Here is a 15,414-nt window from a genome sequence, read left to right as displayed (position 1 = left end):
AAATCTGCTGTTTATTAGGGAAATTAAAACAGTGGCCCTCTAGGTTTGGAGGCTTGGAGGCTTGGAGGCAGGAAGTGGAGGGTGAGCGAAGGAGTTGGACTCTTCTCCAAAACCCCTTCCTGGGCCTCACACTGGCACTGTCCATTAGAAATACAACGCAGGCCACAAATGTGAGCCATACATGTGTTTGAACATTTTCTAGAATCCACATTAGGAAAAAGAAACAGGTGAGCTTAATTTTTTTTTTAAGTTTTTATTTTAATTCCAGTGAGTTAACATACAGTGTAATATTAGTTTCAGGTGTACAATATAGTGATTCATCACTTCCATACAACACCCTGTGCTCATCACAAGTGCCCTCCTTAACCCCCATCACCTATTTCCCCCATTCCCCACTCCTTCCCCTCTGGGGACCATCAGTTCTCTGTAGTTAAGAGTCTGTTTCTTGGTTTGTCTCTCTCTCTCTCTCTCTTTTTCCCCCTTTGCTCATTTGTTTTGTTCCTTTAATTCCACAGATGAGTGAAATCATACAGTATTTGTCTTTCTTCTGACTTATTACGTGAATTTAATTAAAAAAATTTTTTTTTTACTCTTTATTTTTGAGAGAGACATAAAGTGGGCGCGGGAGAGGGGCAGAGAGAGAGAGAGGGAGACACAGAATCCGAAGCACGCTCCAGGCTCTGAGCTGTCAGCACAGAGCCTGATGCAGGGCTCGAGCTCACGAACCACGAGATCTTGACCTGAGCCGAAGTTGGACACTTAACCACTTGAGCCACCCAGGCGCTCCTAGGTGACTTTAATTTTAATAGTAAAATGGTAACCCCATTATATCCAAAATATTATTATTTCAATATGTGGTCAATTATAAAGACATTTATATTTGTATTTGTATTTATATTTATATTTATATTTATCATATATAAGCCCCCCCAGAACTGTGGCCACGAGCACTGGAAATGCAGCCAATCCAAACTGATGCGAGCTGCAAATATAGAAACATATTGCAGCCCGTATCAGTTTGGATAGGCTGCATTTCCAGTGCTCGTGGCCATAGTGGGGCGGCTTGTGGCTACCGCATTCTGCAGTGTAGCCTCAGACTTTCCAACGGCCAGGTCCACGGCTGACTTTGCGATAAATGGGCGGTCCCCATCCGAACACTTCAGATACGCACTCTGCCTCGAAGAATTTCTTCTCAAAAGTTACAGATACTACTAAGAGAGATCCTGGCAATTCTTACCAAATACCATATTCCTTTAATTCTGAGTCATAGTCTGTACTATTCTCCCATTTTAAAATTTCCAGAATTTTACCTGGGATTTGTGTATCTTACATAGTGGTGTGTTTTCACCCTCTGAAAAACTATTAATCACATTGCTGATGTGTCCGAATGATGACCTTGTAGAATGCTGTATTTTTGTCATCCATCAAAACAGTTTTGTGACTTGTCGATAGCAAAATAGAGCACAGAGACATTTTCATTTTCCTGACTTTGCTGTCTTAGGTAACATTCTTACTATTCTTTGCTGCGTTTGAAGGTGCTGGGAACTTTTGTCATCCTTGATTCACACCTCTGTCCTTCTCAGCCCCTCACACATATGCATCACCACACGTTTTAGGGCATGTGATCGACTTATGTTCCCTGAGTTACTAGGCAGAGAAATCCTGTGTCTTCCTTTAAATGTGTACTAGCAGCACAGTACCTGACATGTAGGACTCTCAGGACATGTTTTCCCACTGAGCTGTACTGCATGTTTCTAACCCCGCTGCTGTTGCCACAGTCTGGCCGCCATCTTTCATGTGGTCTGGTCTTTTGGGTTAACTTCCCAACTGATGTCTTTGCTGCTGGTCTTTTTTCTAAGCTACTCATCTCTTCTTGTCAGAGTTCTTTTCTATTTTGGAATGAGGATGTGATCATACCACTTCTCCTCCTAAGTACCTCCGATGGCTTCCCGTTGTCCCAGTGATACCTCCTCCAGTTCTGCCTGTGTCATAGACGAGCTCAACGTAGGCTTGTTCTTCTCCATATTTTACCTTTGGGCATGCTTTTCTGTGTGCCTGAAGACCACTTTCTCAAGCTTTGCGAATTAGTGCAGCTGTTGCCATCTGTCAAATTTTGGCTTTAAAAAAATAAGCTTTAAATTTAACTTTTACTTAGAAAAAAAAATCTGAGTCCATCTTTGCACACAGTTTAAGGATCAAATAACATCAAAAAGGATAGTGAGAAAATGGTCTGTAATGAAAGCGTATGCCTGTTCTCTGTATTCTATATATATCTGGCCCCCTTCTCTCTCCACAGGTAACCATTCTTTTCTTTATTTTTTTAAGTGTATTTTTTAAATTTATTTTTGAGAGGGAGAGCGAGCAACTGGAGGAAGGGCAGAGAGAGAGAATCCCAAGCGGGCTCTACGCTAACAGTGCAGAGACCGACGTGGGGCTGGAACCCACGAACCGTGAGATCATGACCTGAACTGAATACGAATGGGATGCTTAACTGACTGAGCCACCCAGACACCTCACTGTTCTTTTCTTTTCTTTTTTAAATTTAGTTAAGTAAAAAAACCCAAACAAAAACAGTTCATCCGTTTTTCCCAGTCATCACCACCACCCTCCCCGCCCCGCCTCACCCTACCTCTGGCAGCCACCAATCCGTTCTCTGTATCTACGAGTTTGGTTTTAAATTTTTACTTACTTATTTTTAGATTTCACATACGAGCAAGATCATTATGGTATTTGTCTTTCTCTGACTTCTTTCACTTGGCATAATGTTCTCAAGTCCATCCATGTGGTCACAAATAGCAGGTTTTCATTCTTTTTTATGGCTGAATGATATTCGTGTGTGTGTGTTTGTGTATTACAATTTCTTTATCCATTCAGTTTTTTTTTTGTTTTTTTTTTTTTTCAACGTTTATTTATTTTTGGGACAGAGAGAGACAGAGCATGACCGGGGGAGGGGCAGAGAGAGAGGGAGACACAGAATTGGAAACAGGCTCCAGGCTCTGAGCCATCAGCCCAGAGCCTGACGCGGGGCTCGAACTCACGGACCGCGAGATCGTGACCTGGCTGAAGTCGGACGCTTAACCGACTGTGCCACCCAGGCACCCCTATCCATTCAGTTTTTTATGGACACTTACGTTATTTCCATATCTTGGCTATTGTAAATAATGCTGCAGTGAACATGGGGGTACTTCCATCTTTTTGAGCTTGTGTTTTTGTTTTCTTTGCGTAAATACCCAGAAGTGGAATTGCTGGATGGTATGGTGGTTCTATTTTTAATGTTTCAAGGAGCCTCCACATTATTTTTCGTAGTGGCTGTACCAGTTTACATTCCCACCAGCAGTGCACATGGGCTCCCTTTTCTCCACATCCTCACCAACGTTTGTTATTTCTAGTGTTTTTGTTTTTAAGGTAATAGTCATTCTAACATCTGTTAGTGGATATTTCATTTTGGTTTTGATGTGCATTTTTCTGATGATTAGTGGTGGAAAGCATCTTCTCATGGACCTATTGGCCATCTGCATATCTTTGGGAAAAAATGGGTATTCTGCCCATTTTTTAATTGGATTTTTTTTCTTTTTGCTGTTGAGTTGTATGAATTCCTTATATATTTTGTATAGTAGCCCCTTATCAGGTATTAGCCCTTATCGACATATCAGATCAAATATTTTCTCTCATTTAGTAGGTTGCCTTTCCATTTTCTTGACGGTTTCCTTCACTGTCCAGAATTCTTTTAGTTTGATATAGTGCCACCTGTTTACTTTTGTGATTGTTGTTTTGCTTTTGGTGTCAGATTCAAAAATTGTCACCAAGACCTGTGTCAGGGAGCTTACTGCCTATGTTCTCTTCTAGGAGTTTTATGTTTTTAGGTCTTACATTCAAGTTTTTAATCCATTTTGAGTTAATTTTTTGTATGGTATAAGATGGCAGTCCAGTTTCAGTCTTTTGCACATGGCTGTCCAATTTTCCTGACCCAACTTATTGAAGAGACTAGCCTTTCCTCTGTTGTATGTTTTTGGCTCCTTTGTTGCAAATTAATTGACCGTCTGTGCATAGGTTTATTTCTTGGCTCTGTCCTCGTCCATTGAGCTCCGTGTCTGTTTTTATGCCAGTACTATACTGTTTTAATTACTATGGCTTTACAATATAGTTTGAAATGAGGGGACAAGATGCTGCCTGCTTCGTTCGTCTTTCCCACAATTGCTTTGGCTATTTGGAGTCTTTTATGGTTCCGTACAAATTTTAAATTTATTTGTTCTAGTTCTGTGAAAAATGCCATTGGGATTTTAATAGAGATAACCTTGAATTTGTAGATTGCTTTGAGTAGTGTGGACATTTAACAATATTAATTCTTCCAGTCCGTAAACACAGAATTTCTTTACCTTTGTTAATGTATGTTTCAGTGTCTTTCGTCAGTGTCTCTTAGTTTTCAGAGCCCAGGTCTTCTACTTCCTTGGTTAAATTTGTGCCTACGTGTTTTATTCTTTTTGATGCAATTGGAAGTGGGATTGTGTTATTAATTTTATTTCTGATAGTTTATTTATCAGTGTCTAGAAATGCAACAGATTTTCGTGTATTGATTTTGTGCCCCACAACCTAATTCATTTTTTGGTTCTAACAGGTTTTTGGTGGGGTCTTTAGGATCTTCTGTGTGTAATACGTAACCTGCAAATGGTGACAGTTTTACGTCTTCTTTTCCTCCCTTCCAGTTTGGGTGCCTTTTACTTACTTTTCTTGCCTAATTTCCCTGGTTAGGACTTTCGATACTGTGTTGAATAAAAGTAGTGAGAGTGGGTATCCTTGTCTTGTTCCTGATCTTAGAGGAAAAGCTTTTGGCATTTCACCATTAAGTATGATGTTAGCTAGGGACTTGTCATATTTGGCCTGTATTATGTTGAGGTACATTCCTTCTGTACTCACTTTGTTGAGAGTTTTTATTACAAATGGATGTTGAATTTTGTCGAATGCTTTTTTGTCATCTCTTGAGATAACCATATGATTTCTATCCTTCATTTTGTTCATGTGTATCACATTGATTGATTGGCAGATGTTGAGGCATCCTTGCATCCCTGGAATAAATCCCACTTGATCGTGGTATATGATCCTTTAAATGTATTGTTGAATTTGGTTTGCTAATAATATTTTGTGGGGCGCCTGGGTGGCGCAGTCGGTTAAGCGTCCGACGTCAGCCAGGTCACGATCTCGCGGTCCGTGAGTTCGAGCCCCGCGTCAGGCTCTGGGCTGATGGCTCAGAGCCTGGAGCCTGTTTCCGATTCTGTGTCTCCCTCTCTCTCTGCCCCTCTCCCGTTCATGCTCTGTCTCTCTCTGTCCCAAAAATAAATAAACGTTGAAAAAAAAATTTTTTTAAAATAATATTTTGTTGAGGATTTTTCCATTTATGCTCATTCGGGTACTGGCCTATAATTTTTGTGTAAGTGTATGGTATCTTTGTCTGGCTTTGGTATCAGGGTAATGCTGGCCTCTTTAAATGAGTTTGGAAAAGTTCCTTCTTCTGTTTTTCTGGAAGAGGTTTAAGAAATAATAATTAGTATTAATTCTTCTTTGGATGTTCAGTACATTTCACCTGTGAAGTCTTCTGGTCCTGGACTTTTGTTATGGGGAGGTTTTTGATGACTGATTCAATCTCATTACCAGTAATTGGTCTGTTCAGATTTTTCTACTTCATCATGACTTAGTGTTGGTAGGTTATATGTTTCTAGGAATTTATCCGTGTCTGCTAGGCTGTCCAATTTGTTAACTTGGAATTTTTCATTGTAGTGTCTTACGATTCTTGTATTTCTGTGGTATCAGTTGTAACTTCTCTTTGATTTCTTATTTCATTTATTTGATTTTTCTTTCTTTTTTTTTTCCTGGAGAGTCTAGATAAAGTTTCGTCATTTTTGTATATCTTTTTAGAGAAACCAGCTCTTAGTTTTATTGATCAATTTTCTATTGTGTTTTTAGTCTTTAGATCATTTATTTCTGCTCCAATGTGTTATTTCCTTTCTTCTGCTAACTTTGGGCTTCATTCAGTGTTTTTCTAGTTCCTTGAGGTGTACGTAAAGTTAGGTTGTTTATTTGAGAATTTTCATGCGTCTTGAAGTAGGTATTTATCACTATGGACTTCCCTCAGAACTGCTTTTGCTGCCATTCTATAAATTTTAGTGTGTTCTATTTCCATTTTTGTCTCAAGATTTTTTTTCTTTTGATTTCTACTTTGACCCATTGGTTGTTTAGTAGCATGTGGTTATTCTCTACATATTTGTGAATTTTCCAGTTTTCTTTGTGTGTGTTTTTTAAAAAAATTTTATTTGGGTACAGTTGACACATAATGTTACATTAGTTTCAGGTGTACAACATAGAGATTCAGCTTCTCTATATATTATGCTACACTCACCATAAGTATAACTACCATCTATCAACATACAATGCTGTTTCAGTATTATGGACTATATTCCCTGGGCTATGCCTTCTAGTTGTCTTTGTGAAATTAATTTCTAGTTTCATACTGTTGTGGTTGGAAAAGATGCTTGATAGAGTTCAATTCTCTAACTTTATTAAGACTTGTTTTGTGGCCTAACATATGATCTATCTTGGAAAATGTTCCATGTGCACTTGAGAAGAATGTGTATTCTCTTGCTTTTGGATGGAGTATTCTGTATAATTCTGTTAAGTTCATTTGGTGTAATATGTCACTTAAGGCCATTATTTTCTTATTGATTATCTATGTATGCCTGGATGATCTATCCATTGATGTAAGTGGGGTTTACAGTCCCCCACTATTATTGTATTACTGTCTATTACTCCCTTTAGGTCTGTTAGCATTTGCTTTATATATTTAGGTGTGCATATGTTGGGTGCATAAATATTTGTAAAAGTTTTGTCTTTTTTGTTGAGCTGACCCCTTTATCCCTCACTATGTGATATCCTTCTTTGTCTCTGATTTTACAGTCTTTGTTTTAAAGTCTTATTTTGTCTGATATTCTCTCCTGGCTTTTTGTTGTTGTTTACATTTGCATGGAATACCTTTTCTCATCCTTTTACTTTTGGTGTGTGTATCCTTACATCTAAAGTGAATCTCTAGGGGTGCCTGGGTAGCTCAATTGGTTAAGCGTCTGACTGGATTTCAGCTCAGGTCACGATCTCATAGTTAGTGAGTTCAAGCCCCGCGTTGGGCTCTGTGCTGACAGTGCAGAGTCTGCTTGAGATTCTCTCTCTCTCTCTCTCTCTCTCTCTCTCTCTTCCCCCATCCCACTTGGTCTCTCTCTCTCTCAAAAATAAATTAACTAAAAAAATAAAGCGAGTCTCTTGTGGGCAGCATATAGATAGGTCTTGTTTTAAAAAAAAATTTTTAATGTTTATTTATTTTTGAGAGACAGCATGAGCAGGGGAGGGGCAGAGAGAGAGGGAGACACAGAATCCGAAGCAGGCTCCAGACTCTGAGCTGTCAGCACAGAGCCTGTTGTGGGGCTCGAACTCACAAACCGTGAGATCATGACCTGAGCTGAAGTTGGTCACTTAACCGACTGAGCCACCCAGATGCCCCGGATGGGTCTTGTTTTTAATGTATTTAGGCATCCTGAGTCTTCTGATTGGAAAATTTAGTCCATTTACACTTAAAGTAATTCTTGATAAGTAAATGCTTATTGCCATTTTGTTCATTGTTTCCTGGCTGTTTTTGTAGTTCCTCTCTGTTCCATACTGATTTTCCTGTTCTCTTTCTTTATGGTTTGATGACTTTCTTTGGCCGTATGTTTATATTTCTCTTTTGTGTATTTACTATAGTTTTTGCTTCGTGATTACTATGAGGCTTACATAAAACAACTTATAACAGTATTTTAAGTCGATAACGTAAGCTTGATTCTATTGTAAAGCCCAGCATTATAATCACTCTGTGACATTTTTGTTTTCGATGTTACGTTCTACATTTTTTTAATAATGTTTATTTACTTTTGAGAGAGAGAGAGAGAGAGCACAAGCAGGGGAGGAGCAGAGAGAGAGAGAGAGAGAGAGACAGGGGATCTGAAGGAGGCTCTGCACTGACAGCAGCAAGCCCCATGTGGGACTTGAACTCACAAACCATGAGATCATGACCTGAGCTGAAGTCAGATGCTTAACCAACTGAGCCATCCAGGTGCCCCTCATTCTACGTCTTCTTTTTATCTTTATTCATTCTTATAACCATAATTATTTTTACTATTTTTGTCTTTTAACTGTAAACTAGCTTTATAAGTGATTATACAGTAGATGAGACAACCACCCCTCTCAGTCTTGAAGGAGTGGCCTCATGTAGGAGATGAATCTTACGATTCAGCCCTGCCTGAGTTGTTGGTTTTCTCTTAATCCTTTGTGCTTGTCCGAGCAGCCTGTTATATTTTTTAATGGTTCCCAGTAGTTGAGGAAGTGCGGCCACCTGTCAGTATTTCAGAAGGGAGGATCTCAGCGCCTAGATTCATGCTGGCTGGAAGCCCGACCCTCAGGTATCAGCTTTTAACCGTAGGCAAACGTACACAGTCCTGTGGGACTGTAAGCAAGTGTGAGTCCTGCTGGCCACCAGAGGTAGGCAATCTGGGTAGGTACCTTGGGTGGCAGTCCCAAAACTCAGGGCTCCAAATGAATTTATAAGCTCTTTTCTGGGTGATACTGGTAAGCTGGAGCACAGCAGAGGCAGGGAGAGCCCCCTAATGACATGCACAGCCTGTGTTCCTTGAGAGCAGCTCCATTGGCCACAAAATGTGAGCCAAACCTGAAGCCTGCCCTTCGGGCCAAAGCTCCGGGACAAGCAAAGAGGCCTCCTTCACAGTAAGATTTCAGGGTGTACTTCAGTCCGCTCTCCGCGCAGCGCCCCGGGGGTGGCAGTCTGCGAAGAACCGGCTCTCCAGTTGCCATAGTCCCATGGGGTCCAGAAATGCAAGCTGTCCCAGCCACCAGGGCCTGGTGATCAAGGGGTGTCCCGTGGGCAGTAGTGGCAAGAACCAGGGGACCAGACGCATCTCATCCAGGGGACAGGTGCTCTGGAGGGTGGCAGAGGGTGCGCTCGAAGATGGCCCAAGGAAAAGATTACATTCTGCCCTCACGTGCTTGTTTCAGCAGAAGCCTTCTCCTTAGGCCACCGTCATGGTGATTAGCCAATAGGCCTCCTTCACAGAAACTCTGAACTCCTGCGTCTGTTGCCTCTTGCTTTGCCCTTGGGGTGGTAGCTGTTTAAGACCTTTTTCCTGTACATTTATGCAGGATCCATGACCAATGTCCACTAGAGCCAGGAAATGTAGCAGTGTTCCCTGGCAGCAGCTGTAAAAATTGGGACCCCAGATGGGGTTCCTTTCTGGGTGACATTGATTATGACAGTCTCATGAGACGAGGCACACAAGCTCCCCTGACCTCCAGAGCAATGTGATCAGGAGGTGTCCCCTACCTTGGCAGCTGCAAAAATCCAGGCACCAGATGCACGTAAAAGCTGCCTTCTGGGAGATACTGGTGCTCTGGAACGTGTCAAAGGGAGCATGCAAAAATAGCACCCGCCAGTCTGTGTCCCTGGAGAGCGTTCTGTGGCCTCCTAGATGTGTGTGTTAAATCAGATGTCTGCCCTTCAGGCAGACGCTTTAATGTAAGCAAGTGCGTCCCCTTCACTTGAAGTCTGGGTGCAGTTGGCTACCTGTGAGCTGGGCCTCGGGGTGGGTGAGTCCAGGCACCTTGGTGAGCCCTCTAAGAATGGTTACTCAGATCACTACAGTTTGTGGGTCTCAGGATGTGAGCCCTGTTGGTTTTCAAAGTTAGATGTATTGGGGGCTTGTCTCTGAAGTATATGTCTTAAAAGTTGGGATGCCCAGTGTGGGTTTCAAACCCTTCAGTCCTCAGGGAGAAGTTCTGGGTTTTGAGTTTCCTCCCAGTTGTTCGTTGTAACACTGGGGATGGGGTTTAGCAAGGTTGTATCTTAGCCTCTCCTGCCCTCTTCAGTGTGTTTTTTCCCCCTCTTTGCCTGATGTGTGGTCATCACTCAGCCAGGCTTTTGTTTCTTGTTTTGTTTTTTTGAAGAGGAAATTGTTTCATAGGTAGTTGGAGACACAGTGTGTCTGTGGGAGGAGGTGAGTTCAGGACCTTCCTATGTCGCCATGTTGAACCAGAAGTCAATGATTAGTTTCTGTAATAATATTCCAGTGTTTTCTTATGTAAACAGAAACAAAAATGAAATACGTTCTTATTTTTTCCCTTTTCTACCAAAAGTTTGCTTTTTGAATTTTTTTTTTTTTTTTGCGTCATACTGTTTTCCCTTACAGTTTTTTTTTGAACTCCTTAAATAGAATTAATTGCATCTGTGTTCTTTTGGTACTCACCTGTATTCATCACTTCACTTATAACATGTAACTTTTTTCATACATACATAACGTGTGTAGGAAAATATTAATGTATCTGTCCTTTCTCCTAGATTACAAGCATTTTGTGGGGAGGGGTTTTGTTTATCATCTCTAGTCTTGAGGACCTAGCTATGTACTTGGCACAGACCAGATACTTGGTGAATTCGAAAGAGGAGGCATGTGGTATGGCAGGCAAGAATTCGTTTGGGAAGAGGGACTGGTGACATCTTCAAGGAAGAACGGAGTGCTCACATAAGTGAGCTTAAGTAATAGCCTGGTCCCAACTCCAAGCAATCCCACTGGGAGGAAGTTTTGTATCATGGCTACATGATACAAAACTGGTTTCCTTTTGACATGGGCTGCATTTTCCTTTTGACATGGGCTGCTTTGGTGTAATAACTAGACTCTCAAACATAATTTCCATGGTGTGCGTTAACATTGAATTTAATGAGTTTTCTTTATTGTTTTTACTTTGAAGTAAACAGTACTTTTTTTTCCTCCTCCAAGAGACTAGAATACTTTTATAAAGGAAGTTACAAAAGTGTTTCTTAAAGTACAGAATAATACAGAAGGGATTCTTCTCCTAATTCTTAGAGGGTTTACTGTAGATTGGTGTCCCACAACTGTCATAGGAAATGTCAGACATCGCTGATTGTCGTATTAAAACCTGAGCCCAACTGAATAAGTAGCTGTAGAGGTGATCCTTTCAAAGGTGCCTAAACCACATTGACATAGACGTCCACGCAGGATATGCCGTGGTAGAATAAAAGCAGTAAACCAAGACCGTGGGCAATAACATTGACAAGAGTTTGTGGTTGCTGGTGTTTTAGGGGTGGAGGCTAGGTTTAGGCGAGCCTCAGTGGGGAGATGTCTGAGGAGGCTGGTTACCAGATGGCCCTGCTTATGTTGCCGGAAGGGGTTCAGTCTTTCTCAGTTGGTCTGTTTCGTGACAAGTGGCATTTAAAAGTAAATTTTCCAAATGTCCCCGTGGTTCGTTGCCTTATTTTGTGCCAGGGGCCTGTTTCTTTTTGTTTGTTTTTGGGGATGATGGTCCTGTCCAGTCAGCATCTGTTACATCACATCCCCGTTGGTTGCTGCTTTTCCTGTTTAGCTTCTTACTCAGCAAACACTTGTCCTGTCTTCATTACTCAAATCTGATCAATATTCCAATTCCAAATGTTCTTTCAGCACAGAGGTTATTGCAAGATTTATAAGAGCAAGAAGAGGTCTGGACTGTTCTGTATGATAAGTCAGGGCAGTTATCAAGACAAATGAAGAAATCTAGAATGGGCAATAGCCTTTACAAGGTAATCAAAGCAGAAGAGAGAATGATTTGAATACCAAATTTTCTAAGGAGGAGTTTTGGACTGATAAGTCACATATACTTTTTCAGCTTTGTTTTTTTGTTGTTGTTTGTTTGTTTTTGTTTTTGTTTTTTGTTAAGTTTGGGGCAAATGGAGACATTACATGGCTACTAATACACTGGACAATAACTTATCTTTTTTTTTTTTTTTTTTTTTCACATAGACTTTAGTTGAACATTTTAGCCCAGAGAACCACTGGTGTTGTTGGGAGGCACACGTATAGATGTGCAGGTGTACTGAACCAGGACAAAGAATCATTTCTTGATTTTCACGGCTTTTCCAAAGGGTTGGGGAAGGCCTCCACAGCTTCTTGTGATCAGTATGTTACTAGCTGGTTGAGCACTGCTGTGCCTAAAAGTACTAGTTTATAATTTTTTTTAAGTTTATTTATTTGAGAGAGAGAGAGCAAGCACAAGTGGAGGGCAGAGAGGAGGAGAGACAGAATCTGAAGCAGGCTCCACGCCATCATAATTAAGTTTATTTGTTTATTTTGAGAGAGAGAGAGAAAGGGAGAGAGCATGAGCAGGGGAGGGGCAGGGCAGAGAGAGTGAGAGAATCCCAAGCAGGCTCCACACTGTCAGCACAGAGCCCAGCTCGTGACCCGAACTCCAAAACCATGAGATCGTGACCTGAGCCAAGAGCAAGAGTTGGACGCTTAACTGACTGTGCCACCGAGGCGCCCCTCTCCTCGTTTATGTGAACGGGTATTTTCTGGAAATCAAATCCTAATGTGGAAAAGGGCAGAGTCCTAACACACAGGCTCTGTGTCCGAGTTCTGTCACCACCTGGCGAACACCTGCTGGTTGTTCAAACCTGAGAGCCCTAGCTTCGGGGGAAGGACACTGCTCAATGGGCTTTATGGGGTGGGGACAGAGGGAGTGAGAGGGAACAGTGATATCGTAGGAATGGCGAGCTTGGTGTTTAAAGTGGGATATGAAAGAAGGTGCGTAGAGCATAGTCATGACTGATCATAGAAACAGTGGTTTGTGCCTCCAAACTGTTGAGGTATTTGTTTCTCCTTCAGAGGTGGTTTTCTGTATACTGCGTTGCCTCTCTATGATGTTCTTTTTGATATGTTAATTAACACTTGTTTGTTTGTCTTTATCCTAAAGGCTCGTGAAGAGGAAATGACTGCTAAAGTAATGGACCTCCAGACTCAACTCGAGGAGCTACAGAATAAATACCAGCAAAAGCTGCATCAGGAGGAGAATCCTAGCAATGATAAAGTGAGGGGAACTGGTCTTTGCTGCTGTTTCTTAAAGACACTGTCGTTTCTGTCATTTGACTTGCCTCCTAACCTGCATACCTACCTCATTTAATCCTACCCAAAACCTTGAGGAGAGAGGTTTTTGCCTCTGTTTTATAGGCAGTGAAACCGAGGTTCATAGAGGTTAAATAAAGTGTCCAAGCTCACACTATAAATGTTATGTTGGGAATTTAAACCTCATCTGCCAGACTTCAGAGCCTAGACATTTCTTTTTTTTTTTTTTTTTTTAACGTTTATTTATTTATTTAGAGAGTGTGTGTGTGCACATGAGTGGGAGAGGGGCAGAGAGAGAGAGACAGAGAGAGAATCTCTGCACTGTCAGCGCAGAGCCCAACATGAGGCTCGATCTCCTGAACTGTGAGATCATGACCTGAGCCAAAAAGAGTCAGACGCTCAACCAACTGAGCCACCCAGGCATTCTGAGCCTGGACATTTCTTTTTTTTTTTTTTTTCTAATTAAAAAAAAAAAATTTATTTATTTATTTATTTTGAGAGAGAGAGAGATTGAGTGTGAGCAGGAAAGAGGCAGAGAGAGAGGGAGACACAGAATCCGAAGCAGGATCCAGGCTCCCAGCTGTCAGCACGGAGCCCGATGTGGGGCTTGAACTCACGAACCGCGAGATTATGACCTGAGCCGAAGTCGGATGCTCAGCCGACTGAGCCACCCAGGCACCCCTGGACATTTCTGTTACAGCAATGCTTCTTAGTCTTTTCCTTAGAAAGAAAGAATACAGCAGAAAGTGAACCTCATTGCCCAGGGGCTTAGGCAAAAAGCATCCATAGAAAATTTGATAATTAAAAAAAAGTTTGTAATGTTTTTATTTATTTTTGAGAGACAGAGCATGAGTGGGGGAGGGGCAGAGGGAGCCAGAGATACAGAATCCGAAGCAGGCTCCAGGCTCCGAGGTATCAGCACAGAGTCCAACGCGGGGACTCTCACGAGCATGAGATCATGACCTGAGCCGAAGTCGGACGCCCAACTGCCTGAGTCATCCAGGCACACTGAAAATATGATAATTTTAAGTTTTTATATTTTGTGCTAAATATTCGTATAGATTTTATATTCTCTTCTATAATACATCCTTCTTTGTCGTCACATAAATTGTTTTTGGTTATTTATCAGTAAGAAAAACAATTTTTCTTTTTCTCCTTGGTTAATGGACTAGAGGCAAATGTAGTGGGATTATTTTGGAAAATGGGACTGGATTCAGAGCTACCTGGCAGTCCATAACTAGGCATTTTTAGAATTCCAGCCGTATAATCGATGCTATGAAGATAGGCCATGTTTGCCGTGTGGCTGCCTTTCCCAGTCTGCACCCCAGCAAATGCACGCTGACAGGGCTTGTGGGCCCCAGTTCGAGACGCCGGACAGGGTACCGGCCTGAGGCCATGAGGTTCATGATCTCCTCGTCGAGAGCTGTAGAGGATTCATTATAGAATGTCAGTTACCAGGGGGCAATTTTCTAGACGACGCATCGCCTGGATCACTTCTTCCAGAGGGAGAGGAGAAGCCTTTATAAGGGGCTCTGCTATGCTGTGCTACTTGGTGCATATGTCTTAGCAGTTAGCACCCAGCAGGTTTACTGGACTATGTCTCTATTTCTTTAATAGTTGCAAGTTAGCTTTCCTGTTTTTGGTTTTTGCCATCTGGTCACGATTTGAATATACCAGGTGCTGTTAAACATTAATTCTCTGAGGAGAGTACATGTACTTCACTACGTGTTCTTTTCCTTAGTATCAGAATAAGCATCGTTGCATGTAGTGTTACTTTGACCTGTGTTGGGATGCCTTCCAGTATTGAAACATGAAATTAATATTCAGAAGGTCTCCTGAGTCCTTTCCCTTGTGTCAAAAGAAAGGGGAGAGAAATTGGGGCGGCTGGGTGGCTCAGTTGGTTAAGCATCTGACTTTGGCTCAGGTCGTGATCTCGCGGGTTGTGAGTTCGAGTCCCGCGTCGGACTCTCTGCTGACAGAGCAGACCCACTTCAGATCCTCAGTCTCTTTCTCTCTCTCTCTCTCTCTTCCCCTCCCCTGTTCTCTCTCTCAAAATTACATAAACATTAAAAAAATCCTTAATTATTATTTCTACGCTAAAAAATGTTTTTATTCTTCATGAGTTTTTATCCTTTCTTGAGCCTCTTTGATGCTTCTGGGAGACAGTGAGTTATGTATCAGTGTTGAGTTCAATGAAGAATAGTTTGTGATTATAGCTTCGAGTGGATTCCCAGAAATTGTCCTTGAGAAGTTTCCCTAAGGGGCCGATATGCTTTAAATAGATGTTAGTATGTTTAATTTTTTTGAATCATAGAAATAATAAATGAATATATTCTTGTTACAAAAGAGATAATACGTAAGTATATAGAATGAGCCTTCTCTGGTGGGCACCTGTCCTTGCCAAGTAATAATCATTGTTAGGAGTTTGGTGAGTGAATTT

General features: G+C 41.5%; 1 protein-coding gene across 15 annotated transcripts in view; it reads left to right on the top strand.

The window, feature by feature from the left end:
- Positions 1–15,414, top strand: part of GOLGA4 (golgin A4) — a 128,541-nt gene that overhangs the window by 86,494 nt on the left and 26,633 nt on the right. For all 15 annotated transcript variants that reach the window (XM_045436586.1, XM_045436582.1, XM_045436588.1 and 12 more), the window contains one exon: positions 12,826–12,939. In XM_045436586.1, coding sequence (XP_045292542.1) covers positions 12,826–12,939 — 114 coding nt within the window. The remainder of the gene's footprint in view (positions 1–12,825; positions 12,940–15,414) is intronic.

Source organism: Leopardus geoffroyi, chromosome C2, assembly GCF_018350155.1.
Source record: "Leopardus geoffroyi isolate Oge1 chromosome C2, O.geoffroyi_Oge1_pat1.0, whole genome shotgun sequence".
Lineage (NCBI taxonomy): Eukaryota > Metazoa > Chordata > Mammalia > Carnivora > Felidae > Leopardus > Leopardus geoffroyi.
The sequence above is the reverse complement of the archived record's forward strand: the minus strand, read 5'-3'. Positions and strand labels throughout refer to the sequence as shown.